This window comes from Coregonus lavaretus (assembly GCF_964263955.1).
Source record: "Coregonus lavaretus genome assembly, chromosome: 33".
Taxonomy (NCBI): Eukaryota; Metazoa; Chordata; class Actinopteri; order Salmoniformes; family Salmonidae; genus Coregonus; species Coregonus lavaretus.
The window spans coordinates 23,694,405-23,709,608 of NC_140020.1; the positions used below are offsets into that span (position 1 = coordinate 23,694,405).

Here is a 15,204-nt window from a genome sequence, read left to right on the forward strand (position 1 = left end):
ACGGTAGTACTGCTGGCTATCCCCTTTGCCTAGTTTAGTCTGCGTTTGCTCGCCTGTGCTAACTAGGCGGTCAATCCAGCGACATGGCTCTTCCGGTCTTCAGGGTAAGATAGCCTGAAGGCTAATGCTATCCTATGTAAAAACCTAATATTCCACAAATTACTTTGTAATTTCAATGACCGGTATTTGTATCATATTTTAACTTTTTTAAATACACATGTTTTTACAGCATTTCTAGGGCACATCATGTGCTTCAGAAGTACAGTAGCTCCTACATTTTATGTAGTGCTCCTAACTTTAAAGTTGGGAGCACCAGTGCTACCAATGAAACATTTAAATTTAGAGCTCTGGTCATGAGGCAAAGTTTATTTGAAAGGCTTGCATATTCACCATAATCTTTAATAACATAGAACCTATTTTTAAATTGTACACCATTTTAATAGTTTTTTTTTGTGGTCGTACCATATGACATTGTAAATTATCCCCTGTCATGACAGAGGATAGAACTGTGACATTTGTGGGAGATTTGTTTATCTTTCTGCTGAACTGGAGGGTCCACTACAGTATAGGCTTTGATGTTGTATCATGACACATGGAGGAAATGTTAATGTTGGTTGCACCATTTGATATTAGTGTTTTTCAAATGTGTGGACAAAAGTATTTCAAAGAAAATGATTCCTTCCTAGCTCAACATTTCATTATGTCATCACATACCCTTGTAGATGTATGCTAAAGTTAAATATTTTCTGTTTTCTTATACCAATTTTGCAACCCTTTTGTTAAAATGCAACCTTTAGACAGTTGCACCATATGACATTTTCACCCTTTGACATGCCAAAACTGTAAACGTATCGGCATCAACTTTATTTTCTCTCAACCAACTGACATTTTGACCACTTTTCCAGCTAATTAGACGAAAACAGAGCGTATGAAATCTTGGTCTACGCCTCTGCTGTTCAAATCTGAAATCTGAATGGAAATATATTCTACCAATCAAACAATACAGCTGTTCTAGTAACCACAAACTACATTTTATCTAAACTTTTACAAACTGACATTTTTATCACTTTCCCAACAACTTGGACAAAAACCTAGAGCGTATTAAATATTCTCGGCTTTTCAAATCTGAAATCAGAACAGAATCATAAAACAGCAAATTAAAAACATTGACAGGTCAAGGAATCAGCCTCAAAATCCTTCATCAATGATTTAAAAACACCAATCGGGACCAGTTCTTCCAGTTTAAAACGATTTTGTAAGGCTTTCCAAGCCGATGGTGCATAGTACATAAAAGCCCTTTTACCAAATTCAGTTCGGACATTTGGAAAAGTTAGCAGGATAAAGTAATGCGAACGAAGAGAGTACCCATCACATTTCTGAAGAATAAAATGCCCAAATAAAATGGTGGTAAACCAAAAATGGCTTTGTAAATAAAAGTATACCAGTGACTGAGCCTACGAGTGACTAGAGAAGGCCAGCCAACCCTGGTATATAAAGTGCAGTGGTGCGAAAGGGTTTTGCAGTTTAAAATAAATTTCAATGCTCCATGGCGAAGGGTGTCAATTGATCTCAAACACTGAGCGGAAGCATTCATATATAAAATATCACCATAGTCTAGTATAGCCATAAATGTAGCTGATACTAGCCTCCTTCTGGCTTCAAAAGAAAAGCAGGCCTTATTCCTAAAATAAAGTCCAAACTTCAGCTTCAATTTTTTTGTAAGTTGTTGAATATGTAATTTAAAAGAGAGGCCGTCATCAATTAACATTCAGATATTTTCAGTGCCTTCGGAAAGTATTCAGACCCCTTGACTTTTTCCACATTTTGTTAGGTTACAGCCTTATTCTAAAATTAATTAAATTGTTTTTTTTCCCCTCATCAATCTACACACAATACCCCATAATGACAAAGCAAAAGTTGTAGAATTTTTTGCTAATTTATCCCCCCCCCCCAAAAAAAAATCACATTTACATAAGTATTCAGACCCTTAACTCAGTACTTTGTTGAAGCACCTTTGGCAGCAATTACAGCCTCAAGTCTTCTTGGGTATGACGCTACAAGCTTGGCAGACCTGTATTTGGGGAGTTTCTCCCATTCTTCTCTGCAGATCCTCTCAAGATTTGTCAGGTTGGATGGGGTGTTGCTGCACAGCTATTTTCAGGTCTCTCCAGAGATGTTAGATTGGGTTCAAGTCTGGACTCTGGCTGGGCCACTCAAGTACATTCAGAGACTTGTCCCGAAGCCACTCCTGCGTTGTCTTGGCTGTGTGCTTAGGGTTGTTGCCCTGTTGGAAGGCGAACACCCCCACAGCATGATGCTGCCACCACCATTCTTCACCGTTTGGATGGTGCAAGGTTTCCTTCAGACGTGACGCTTGGCATTCAGGCCAAAGAGTTTAATCTTGGTTTTATCAGACCAGAGGATCTTGTTTCTCATGGTCTGAGAGTCTTTAGGTGCCTTTTGGCAAACTCCAAGCGGGCTGTCATGTGCCTTTTACTGAGGAGTGGCTTCCGTCTGGCCACTCTACCATAAAGGCCTGATTGGTGGAGTGCTGCATAGATGGTTGTCCTTCTGGAAGGTTCTCCCATCTCCACAGAGGAACTCTGCAGCTCCGTCAGGTTCTTGGTCACCTCCCTGACCAAGGCCCTTCTCCCCCGATTGCTCAGTTTGGCCGGGCGGCCAGCTCTAGGAAGAGTCTTTGTGGTTCCAAACTTCTTCCATTTTAAGAATGATGGAGGCCACTGTGGTCTTGGGGACCTTTAATGCTGCAGAAAGTTTTGTCTCGGAGCTCTACGGACAATTCCTTCGACCTCATGGCTTGGTTTTTGCTCTGACATGCACTGTCAACTGTGGGACCTTATATAGACAGGTGTGTGCCTTTCCAAATCATGTCCTATCAATGTAATTTACCACAAGTGGACTCCAATCAAGTTGTAGAAACATCTCAAGGATGATCAACAGAAACAGGATGCACCTGAGCTCAATTTCGAGTCTCATAGCAGAGGGTCTGAATACTTTATTTTTTAAAAATATATAAATAGCAAACATTTTGAAAAACCTGTTTTTGCTTTGCCATTATGGGGTATTGTGTGTAGATTGCTGAGGATAAAAAAAAACATTGAATCCATTTTAGAATAAGGCTGTAACGTAACAAAATGTCAAGGGGCCTGAATACTTTCCGAACGCACTTTCCGGTTACAGCCTCAATCTCATTGCCCACAGCTCACCCCAACACACTAAACTAACCCAATATAACAAACCCCACACTCACTAGCCAAACAACAATAGCGACCCACTTACTATAGCTAACCCGTGGCCTACCTATTTAAGACATTCACTATTATTACTGCGATGTATTGCTACTAGTACTTCTGGGCTACTTCCCACTGGGCACAGATGTCATTTCAACATCTAGTTTTGATTTACATCTGGTTGAGTTGTCAACTAACATAAATTCAACATGAAATCAACAGGAAATGTCACGGTCCTTGTATTTAGGTTTAAAGTTGGTTGAAAAATACAATTCCCTTACGTTGATAACTTTTTGCAAATCCAATCATTTTTCCACGTTGATTCAATGTCATCACATGTAATTTTTTTGTTGAAATTATGTGGAAACAACGTTGATTCAACGTAATTTTTTTTGTTGAAATTATGTGGAAACAACGTTGATTCAACCAATTTTTGTCCAGTGTACTACTACTACTACTACTACTACTACTACTACTACTACTACTACTACTACTCTCAACTATTTATAAGTCACTCTCTCTACTACACCAGCCTCAATCTTTCAACACTAACAAACTTCTAAACTTCTTCCACAAGATGCACCATCATATTTATTTTACATCATTTAGCAGACGCTCTTATCCAGAGGGAATTACAAATTGGTGCATTCAACTTATGATAGCAAGTGGGACAACCACTTTTTTTCTTCTTTTATTTTTTTGTGGGGGAGGGGGGGGTAGAAGGATTGCTTTATCTCCACAATGATTCAATGTGTTGTAGTTATTTTGTTGAAATATGATCTAACTACTCCACACTCCAAAGTAATAAGGTTGATATAGTAGTCTATAAAAGTAATCAGACCAGATCTTTTAAAATATTTCACTTTGACTATATTTCGCTGCTTGACTTAAGTAATAGGTTTTAAACGTCTTCAACTACCACAAAAATAATTTTAAAGAGCTTGAAGCAAGTCACATAATCTTACTTCATGTGAAATTACCTTTCTACATAGTTACATTTGTTGTGATGTATTTTGTGAATGCCTGTATTTGTATACATCTTGTGTGCCCTTTTATAAAACATCTAGCATTCTAAATCTACTGCCTAAATATTTATTTAATTGTATTTCTATAAAAAATGAACTTTTCTATTATTCAGGTTACGAGGGTGTCCCGGAGTTCTTTGACGACCTACTGAGTCATCTCACAAGTGTTCTCCAGGAGCGGGCATTTGGGAAGACCAGCGTGGTCGGGGGACAGCCCACCGCCGCAGCCCTGGCCGACTGTGGGAAACCCTGCATGCTCCTTGGAAACGAGTCCAACACCTGGATCGTAGAGGGAGACGGCGTCAAGAGGGGAGGCAATCAGGGACTGGGGTGCGACTCTGAAGTTTCGGCCAACTTCCAACAACATTGTGTGTCTGACATCCCCACCAAAGCCTCCTCGCATTAATGCCGAGCCCCTAGTAGTGAAGAACAAGATTATGTATGTAATATATATAAATATACAGTGACACCCTTGATAAAGATGAGTAAAAATGACTATCAAATAAATAATTCAATTACTTAGCTATATTGTATTTTATACAATTGCTCAGAGAAAGAGATTGTTTAATAAGTAATCTTTTTAAATGTAATCTGACCATAGCACAGGTTTCAATCCAAGTGCCAATCCCATTTAGCAAACTCCAAGCATTTACATTTGTTGGATGACATGAAAATACAGCTCTTTATTTTATTGTCATTTTTGCTCATCTTTATCAAGGGTGTCAATCACTGTGGACCACACTGTATGGTTGCTGGCTAAATAAATGAAACGCCAACATAGTGTCTTAATAGGGTGTTGGGCCACCATGAGCCAGAAGAGCTTCAATGCATCTTGGCATATATCAGGGTTCTCCAACCCTATTCCTGAAGAGCTACCATCCTGTAGGTTTTCCTCCAACCCTAATGTAGCACACCTGATTCTAGTAATTAGCTGGATGATAAACGGAATCAGTTTAGTTATTACAGGAAGGTAGCTCTACAGGAACAGGGGTGGAGAGCCCTAGCATAGATTCTACAAGTGTCTGGAACTCCATCATTTGGTGTTTTGTTGGTGGTGGTGGTGGAAAGCGCTTTCAGGCGCCACTCCACAATCTCCCGTAAGTGTTCAATTGCATTGAGATCTGGTGACTGAGATGGCCATGGCATATGGTTTACATCATTTTCATGCTCATCAAACCATTCAGTGACCACTCGTGCCCTGTGGATGGGGGCATTGTCATCCTATTGGGCCATAGCCATGATAGCCAAAATAATGACCTGCCCAGTATTTTTATACATGACCCTAAGCATAATGGGATGTTAATTGTTTAGTTAACTCAGGAACCATGCCTGTGTGGAAGCACCTGCTTTCAATATACTTTGTATCCCTCATTTACTCAAGTGTTTAAATTATTTTGGTAGTTACTAATTCATGTACTTGCTGAGGGCAAGACCACTAGATTTCTTACATATTCTTAATATTAATGTGCTTGCTGAAGGCAAGACCGCTCTAGATTTCTTATATAGTCTTATTAGGCAAGCACAACTTTAGAAACTGTTCATACTTATTATGACGCTGGAACCTTTAGTGCCAAAACTGTAAAATTTACAAACACCAAAACAACTTTTAAAACGTCCAGACAGCCACTGCTCAGGTTGCTTGAAAAAAAAAAAAACGTTTTGATACTACTAATACTTTTCACACTACAACCATATTTGCATAAATCCCAATGTATTTCAATAGAATTCCGGTCGTAACTAGTCTTCCACCGTTTAAACTAGAAATGCTATTCAAACTTTCAAATGTTTAGACTGGTCTGGAATAGGTTGCTTGTATACAGCTTTTTGATACCATTTATACATTTTGAACTATAACTGTTTTAAATATGCATAGAAACTCCATAGGCTTGAATGGGATGTTTTGTTTTATTTTGTATTTTAAAGCATACATTTTATGTGAAGCTGCTCCGAATACCCAAAACCCCTTGGTTGTCCCCTGAGCCCTCCCACATCCCCATCCTCATGCCCATTTGCTTAAAAGCTCCATAGATTTCAAAGGCGAAATGTTGATTCACCACTGCTCTTGATCCGTTTCAGCTACAAACACCACCCCAACGTTGATATGTGCACAACTCAACTTAAATGGCTTCAACAGAGCTTTTTGCTACCATTCCTACCTTATAAACTATAAAGCTTGTTGTATTCCCATCCATTTCAATGATGGAATGCAGGCTTCAACGTTCTTAACTGAAATCACTGCCACAAAACTTTCAGAATGTTCAAACAAAAACATTTGAAGAGCTTAAAAACACATTATAGAGCTTATGATGACATGGGACTCACTCTAGCCCACTATAATACACTATAATAACTCCAAACCTACAAACCACCCCAAAATTGGTCACTATAACTAACACACAGCCTATGAAAACCCTACTACTGCCATCACTATAACTATTTTACAACCATAACTACTTCAAGATTAGCAAGCACACCACATTTACTTCAGTAAATGTCATTTTCTAGTTATTCTATTTATTCTCCTCAATATAGCGCTTAAATTATTTAAGCTATTAACACGAAATCAACTTCCAAATGTGCAGACTAACTCAAATTACATTGCTTGAGAATCTTTTTGATAGCATGTATACTTTTTGAACTACAACAATATTTAAAATAATCTCCAATGCATTTCAATGGCAAAAAAATGGCCTAGACGTCAACATTCTAGACTCATCTTTCACTGCTTTAAGCTATCAACACCAAACCAACTTTGAGATGTTCAGACTGACCTGACTTAGATTGCTTGCATTCAGATTTGTTATGCTATTTATACTTTTTGAACTATAACCATTTTAAATTAGCATAAATTAAACATGGGTTTGAATGAGAACTATAGGAATACAGTGTTAGCTATTCCAATTGGTCCTGCTCCTTGGCCAATTATGCTACAAGACCAACTTTAAAACATTCAGGCTATCCAATTCTCTAACACTTTTTTATAAACTATTTTACTTTGCAGAAATTAGCATAAATACATGGATTCAATGCCAACCATAAGAAAACAGTGGTAGACATTTTAAATGCTACTGCGCTTCAACCATTTCAGCTACAAACATTAAAACTAACATTTTCAGAAATGTTTAAACTATAACAATTCAAAAATTGCATAAATTGGCAAATAATAACCCACCAACAGTAATAGTAACTCTTGAACCGTTCAAACTAGAGACACCAAACCAACATGTGCTTTTCAACTATAACCAGTCACTACCATTACTACTTTAGTCACTATCACTACAACAACCATAACGTCCTCCAGTGATTAAAAAAAATAACATTTTCCTATTGAAAGGCGGTAGCCCAAGTATAAATACAGCGACATACACCCACTTAAGTGTAAAAATAAAGTTTTGAGAAAAATAGTGTTTTTTAGACAACTGCAAACTTCAAGGAGTAGGGCATTCAATGAGTTGGTCTGATGTAATGTCATCATCCCCACCCCACCCCCCTTAAATGAGGAACAATAAAGGAGCAATAGAGAACAAAAGAGGAAGCACCCCCCCATCCCACTTGTGTCATGTCATAATCATACCTGGATCACCTATTGATGTGCCTTTTTTAAGTAAATCAGGTATGCAATGAGGTGAAAAAGGAGACTGAAATAGGACTTTAAGACAAGCTCGCAAGTGCACACATGTTCTTTAGGAAATTTAATATTCTAGTTAACGTGCTAGTGCTTAGAAGGAAAATTGCTTTTTTTTAATGAGTTGTGGTTCCAATTTATGTTTGTTTTGATCCACTGGTTTACTGTGATCACATCCCTGCTATTGGATCTCCGTCAAATCAATGATTTTGTCAAATGTGTCTATAGGTTCCTATAGACTGAGCCGACATGATCTCCTGTAGGGGAGGGCAAGGGGACCCAGCAGACTTAATTTAATGTTGTGTGTGTCAGTCTGATCTTCGAGATATGTACAGTACCAGTCAAATGTTTGGACACACCTACTCATTCAAGGGTTTTTCTTTATTTTTAAAATTTTCTACATTGTAGAATAATAGTGAAGACATCAAAACTATGAAATAACACATGGAATCATGTAGTAACCAAAAAAGTGTTAAACAAATGAAAATGTTTTATATTTGAGATTCTTCAAATAGTCACCCTTTGCCTTGATGACAGCTTTGCATACTCTTGGCATTCTCTCAACCAGCTTCTCCTGGAATGCTTTTCCAACAGTCTTGAAGGAGTTCCCACATATGCTGAGCACTTGTTGGCTGCTTTTCCTTCACTATGCGGTCCGACTCATCCCAAACCATCTCAACTGGGTTGAGGTCGAGGATTGTGGAGGCCAGGTCATCTGATGCAGCACTCAATCACTCTCCTTGGTAAAATAGCCCTTAAACAGCCTGGAAGTGTGTTGGGTCATTGTCCTGTTGAAAAACAAATGATCGTCCCATTAAGCCCAAACAAGATGGGATGGCGTATCGCTGCAGAATGCTGTGGTAGCCATGCTGGTTAAGTGTGCCTTGAATTCTAAATAAATCACACAGTGTCTCCAGCAAAGCACCCCCACACCATAACACCAACTCCTCCATGCTTTACTGTGGGAACTACACATGCGGAGATCATCCATTCACCCAAACCGCGTCTCACAAAGACACAGCGGTTGGAACAAAAAAAAACAAAATATGGACTCCAGACCAAAGGACAAATTTCCACCGGTCTAATGTCCATTGCTTGTGTTTCTTGGCCCAAGCAGGTCTCTTCTTCTTATTGGTGTCCTTTAGTAGTGGTTTCTTTGCAGCAATTCGACCATGAAGGCCTGATTTCACGTGGTCTCCTCTGAACAGTTGATGTTGAGATGTGTCTTGACTTGAACTCTGTAGCATTTATTTGGGCTGCAATTGCACTTGAAGAATCTTTCAAAGTTCTTGAAATGTTTCGTATTGACTGACCTTCATGTCTTAAAGTAATGATGGACTGTCATTTCTCTTTGCTTATTTGAGGTTTTCTTGCCATAATATGGACTTGGTCTTTTTCCAAATAGGGCTATCTTCTGTATACCTTGTCACAACAAAACTGATTGGCTCAAACGCATTAATAAGGAAAGAAATTCCACAAATTAACTTTTAAGAAGGCACACCTGTTAATTGAAATGCATTCCAGATGACTACCTCATGAAGCTGGTAGAGAGAATGCCAAGAGTGTGCAAAGCTGTCAAGGCAAAGCGTGGCTATTTTGAAGAATCTCAAATATAAAATATATTTTGATTTGTTTAACACTTTTTTTTGGTTACTACATGATTCCATATGTGTTATTTCATAGTTTTGATGTCTTCACTATTATTCTACAATGTAGAAAATAGTAAAAATAAAGAAACCTTTGAATGAGTAGGTGTCCAAACTTTTGACTGGTAGTGTATATGATAATATTGTGAATATACATTGAGTGCACAAAACATTAAGAACACCTAATATTGAGTCCCCACCGCCTTTGCCCTCAGAACAGCCTCAATTTGTTGGGGCATGGACTCTACAAGGTGTCGAAATGTTGACTCCAATACTTCCCACAATTGTGTCAACTTGGCTGGATGTCATTTGGGTGGTGGACCATTCTTGATACACACTGGAAACTTTTGAATGTGAAACACCCAGCAGCTTTGCAGTTCTCGACACAAACCTGGCACCTACTACCATACCGTTCAAAGGCACTTAAATCTCTTGTCTTGCCCATTCACCCTCTGAATGGCACACATACACAATCCATGTCTCAACTGTCTCAAGGCTTAAAAACCCTAACTTGTTTCCTCCCTTCATCTACACTGATTTGAAGTGGATTTAACAAGTGACATCAATAAGGGATCATAGCTTTCACCTGGTCAGTCTGTCATGTAAAGAGCAGTTGTTCTTATTGAATGGTATGCTCAGTGTATGTGATATACACTACCGTACAAAAGTTTGGGGTCACTTAGAAATGTCCTTGTTTTTGAAAGAAAAGCAAAAAAAATTGTCCATTTAAAATAACATCAAATTGATCAGAAATACAGTGTAGACATTGTTAATGTTGTAAATGGCTATTGTAGCTTGAAACAGCTGATTTTTAATGGAATATCTACGTAGGTGTACAGAGGCCCATTATCAGCAACCATCAGTCCTGTGTTCCAATGGCACGTTTGTGTTTGCTAATCCAAACTGAAGATCTCGTACAACGCTGTGTACTACTCCCTTCACAGAACAGCGCAAACTGGCTCTAACCAGAATAGAAAGAGGAGTGGGAGGCCCCGGTGCACAACTGAGCAAGAGGACAAATACATTAGTGTCTAGTATGCGAAACAGACGCATCACAGATCCTCAACTGGCAGCTTCATTAAACAGTACCCGCAAAATACCAGTCTCAACATCAAAAGTGAAGAGGCGACTCCGGAATGCTGACCTTCTAGGCAGAGTTGCAAAGAAAAAGCCATATCTCAGACTGGCCAATAAAAAGAAAAGATTAAGATTGGTAGTCTGAGATATGGCTTTTTCTTTGCAACTCTGCCTAGAAGGTCAGCATCCCAGAAGCTGCCAGTTGAGGACCTGTGAGGCGTCTGTTTCTCATACTAGACACTAATGTATTTGTCCTCTTGCTCAGTTGTGCACCAGGGCCTCCCACTCCTCTTTCTATTCTGGTTAGAGCCAGTTTGCGCTGTTCTGTGAAGGAAGTAGTACACAGCGTTGTACGAGATCTTCAGTTTCTTGACAAGTTTTCAGCTGCACTAACATAATTGCAAAATGGTTTTCTAATGATCAATTAGCCTTTTAAAATGATAAACTTACATTAACAAACACAACGTGCCATTGGAACACAGGACCGATGGTTGCGGATAATGGGCCTTTGTACGTCTATGTAGATATTCCAGCTACAGTGTACAGTATATTGTTTATTTATCTTTCAGGACAGAAAATAATTAGTATACTACTCCATGAAATCCAGAATAAATGTATGTCAACGACGTAGGGCTAGATTCAATCAAAAAAATAATGATTAATTCATTGTTTTTGTTTAGGCAAAGTAGGATGTGTAACTGCGTTTGCGCTGTCAAATCGGCAAGCTGCTCCCGGCGTTATACTGATCGTGGACATTTGCTTTTGGATACTCCTTGTTGCATTTTTAGAAATCCCATGCAGCCGTGTTACAAGTTTTGACACTGGAATGTGTGTTGTAATCTACACCTCGATTAGGCTGAATTAAATCATTCTTTTGTTGAATGATTTTCAATTTGACTGACATTATTTCTGTATAGCCTACACTTTCTCATTCTGAACTTCTAACTCGGTGGGATGGGTGTGGTCACCGATTTGACAGCTCCAACGCCGTTACACCTCTGACACCGCCGAACAAAAACAATGATATGCTCTGCAGTTTCCAGGTTATTGCTGATCTGATTGAATCTAGGCCTTGCTGTTTTATTCCTTGTTAAAATGCCGTGAGTGCAGCATTAATCAATTTCTATAGATTTTTATAACAGATTTGGTAAATTGGCATTGGGGACTTACCTTCGTTCTGCTTTGAGATATTTAAGATCAATTTGGGGAAATTAAAACTTCCAACTTGAAATGTAAGATTCATGTTATGTAACCGTTTTCCTGATGTGTATGCTATTGAACAAAATGTGTATATGTTGTATAAATTGTCAATATGGACATATACATTTATACAATAGAGATAATAAATCAAGAAAGACAAGCAAATGTTCACCAGTAAGTCTTTTAATTATGGTTTGGTGAGATTTGTGTTGCAAGGGGAACAACTTTCCAGAATACTACCTTTTTTTTTTCTTCTCCCCAGGCATAATTGGTGGTGGTGTAGAAATGGGACCTAATGTGTAATTAAGGTATATAGGAGACGTTTTAAGGTAAAAGTTGCCCCTAGTCACAGATCAAGGATCAGATTATCCAACCCCAAATGCTAACCTTAACCATTAGCAGCTGCGGTTAGCGACAGATTATACCAACTCTGCATCTGATCGGTTTAGATGGGGGGGTAAACCAATATTTGAAAAATAGCTAAAAGAAAATGGGAAGCATGGGTGTGAGGCAATGGGTATGTCTGCAAGAACACAAGAAGGTAACCTTTTGACCTTTTATTTAGAACAGGTTTGTTGATCTTTTGTAGGCTACAAATGTCACAGGTGATGGATGTAGATGGTTTCTATTAAATAAACAAGGAATAAATTAGTTTGACACATGGGAGTCAACTAAACAAAGGACTGTATTAAATGATTGAGCTAAGGCAAGCTAATAGCTAACAAAAGCAGTGCTCAAATACAGTGAGGGGAAAAAAGTATTTGATCCCCTGCTGATTTTGTACGTTTGCCCACTGACAAAGAAAGATCAGTCTAATTTTAATGGTAGGTTTATTTGAACAGTGAGAGACAGAATAACAACAAAAATCCAGAAAAACGCATGTAAAAAATGTTATAAATTGATTTGCATTTTAATGAGGGAAATATGTAGTTGACCCCATCTCAATCAGAAAGATTTCTGGCTCCCAGGTGTCTTTTATACAGGTAAAGAGCTGAGATTAGGAGCACACTCTTAATCTCAGTTTGTTACCTGTATAAAAGACACCTGTCCACAGAAGCGATCAATCAGATTCCAAACTCTCCACCATGGCCAAGACCAAAGAGCTCTCCAAGGATGTCAGGGACAAGATTGTAGACCTACACAAGGCTGGAATGGGCTACAAGACCATCGCCAAGCAGCTTGGTGAGAAGGTGACAACAGTTGGTGCGATTATTCGCAAATGGAAGAAACACAAAAGACCAGTCAATCTCACTCGGCCTGGGGCTCCATGCAAGATTTTACCTCGTGGAGTTGCAATGATCATGAGAACGGTGAGGTGGCACCGGAAATGGTCGATCAGGGCCCGCTCGTTCCACCCGGACCCCGCTGCCAGCGTCCGGAACTCCAGCGCGTAGTCCTGTGCGGTCCTCGTCCCCTGCCTCAGATGGACCAGTCGTTCGCCCGCCTCTCGACCCTCAGGCGGGTGATCAAAAACGGCCCGAAAGAGGCGAGAGAACTCCCCGTAGTCCTCCAACGCGGCACCTCCCTCGTTCCACACCGCGTTGGCCCACTCCAGGGCTCTCCCACAAAGGCAGGAGATGAGGACGGATACCTTCTCCCGTTCCAGTGGCGCCGGCCTGATGCTGGAGAAATACAACTCTAGTTGGAGCAGAAATCCCTTACAGCGCGCTGCCGTCCCATCAAACGCCGGTGGCCGGGATATCTGGATCCCTCCAGGGGCTGGGGTGTAGGTGGCTGGATCCGGTTGACCAGCTGGTCTCGATAGATCGGGTCCTCTCCTCTCCAAGCGTTGTACTACCTGAAGAACCCGATCCATCGTTTCCCCCAAGCTGGCCAGCATCGAGGAATGCTCCTGGACCCTTGCCAAAGCTCCAGGCACGCGGTCTTCTCCTGCTGACTCCATTCAGCAGGTGAGTGATTCTGTGATGAGGTGTGAATGAAGGAGTCAGGCGCAGGAGGTAAAACACCGAAGTCCAGAGTTTATTCCATTTACATAAATAAAACGCACCAAGCATCAAAACCAAACTATCACAAGGGAAATATTCCACCTTGGCAATAACAAATTGAAGAGTAGCTCAACCGAGCTACTCGCTCTCACAATGAAACAATCGCTCACAAAGACAAGGGGAACAGAGGGAACACTTATACACATACTAATTAGGGGAATGAGCACCAGGTGTGTGTAATTGACAAGACAAGACATGACAAGTGGAGCGATGAGAATGGGATCGGCAGTAGCTAGTAAGCCGGTGACGCCGAAACCTGTCCAAACAAGGAGGGGAGGCAGCCTCAGCGGAAGTCGTGACACTTTCGGATGATGTAATGTACAGAGTATTGCCTATAGAAATATATCATATAGAACTGGCACAGTTGGCTATTCAGCACATTAAATTATACAGTAATGTTTTACCAGTCCTTGCCTTACCAATGACGCTCAATCGAACAGTAACTGAATGCCTCGATGCCTGTCTGCCTGCTTCATATCGCAAGCCATATGTCTGTAGGAGCAAACCATTTTTGTGAACGGGGTGGTGTACCTAATAAACTGGCCTTTTAATGTATATGGACATGTCCAAATTGAAATGCTTCTAACCAAGCTTTCAATTATGGGCAATGTGAGCTAGTTAACAAATTAGCACAAAAAGAAAACGTTTTTTAATCAAAAAGCTCTGCATTTCGGGAATCACCTTTGTAAGCACCCCAAGGGCACTGTTTAATTAATATATATTTTTGACGTAAACTATTTTTCTTCTTGTCAGAATGACTGATTTGTGCAGACTCAAGATGGTTTGTGACAGTTACTATCCAGCAGAGCATTGTTATGATTTGGTTAGCTTGTCAATCAAGTTTAATTTCCTTCTAACATTACAAGACAGTTGAGCAAGTGTTTATATCTTTGTACTGTGCATATAAATATGGCTCTGGAGTGAGCAACTATTTATTTCTCTGATTTAGGGTGTGTTCGTAAATTCACTCTGGCGATCTGCTCTGATTTCAGAGCGCTCTCGTCTGAGTGAGCCAGAGCGCAGAATAACTTTACAAACACTCAACACCTGTTGAATATGGCCGGTGTCAGTAAACATCAGCAAAAAAGTGTAATTAAATTATTGCCAGCAGCACAGTTAAAGTCACCAATGCTCTGGATAACATGAAAACAGCTTAACCAGCTCTGCTAGGGCGAGTAAAATGGTCAGAGTGAGGTGTTCTCTCATTTGTGTCTGGAAGTAGCTAGCCAACCCTTCTTCTTCTTCTTCTTCTTCTTCTTCTTCTTCTTCTTCTTCTTCTTCTTCTTCTTCTTCTTCTTCTTCTTCTTCTTCTTCTTCTTCTTCTTCTTCTTCTTCTTCTTCTTCTTCTTCTTCTTCTTCTTCTTCTTCTTCTTC

At 39.8% G+C, this 15,204-nt stretch overlaps 1 protein-coding gene across 1 annotated transcript in view; it reads left to right on the forward strand.

The window, feature by feature from the left end:
• Positions 1–4,756, forward strand: part of itpk1a (inositol-tetrakisphosphate 1-kinase a) — an 84,188-nt gene extending 79,432 nt beyond the window's left edge. The window contains 1 exon segment of the mRNA XM_084150703.1: positions 4,390–4,756. Within this exon segment, the coding sequence (XP_084006829.1) occupies positions 4,390–4,682 (293 nt within the window). The 3' untranslated portion in view covers positions 4,683–4,756.
• The last annotated feature ends 10,448 nt before the right edge of the window (positions 4,757–15,204 follow it).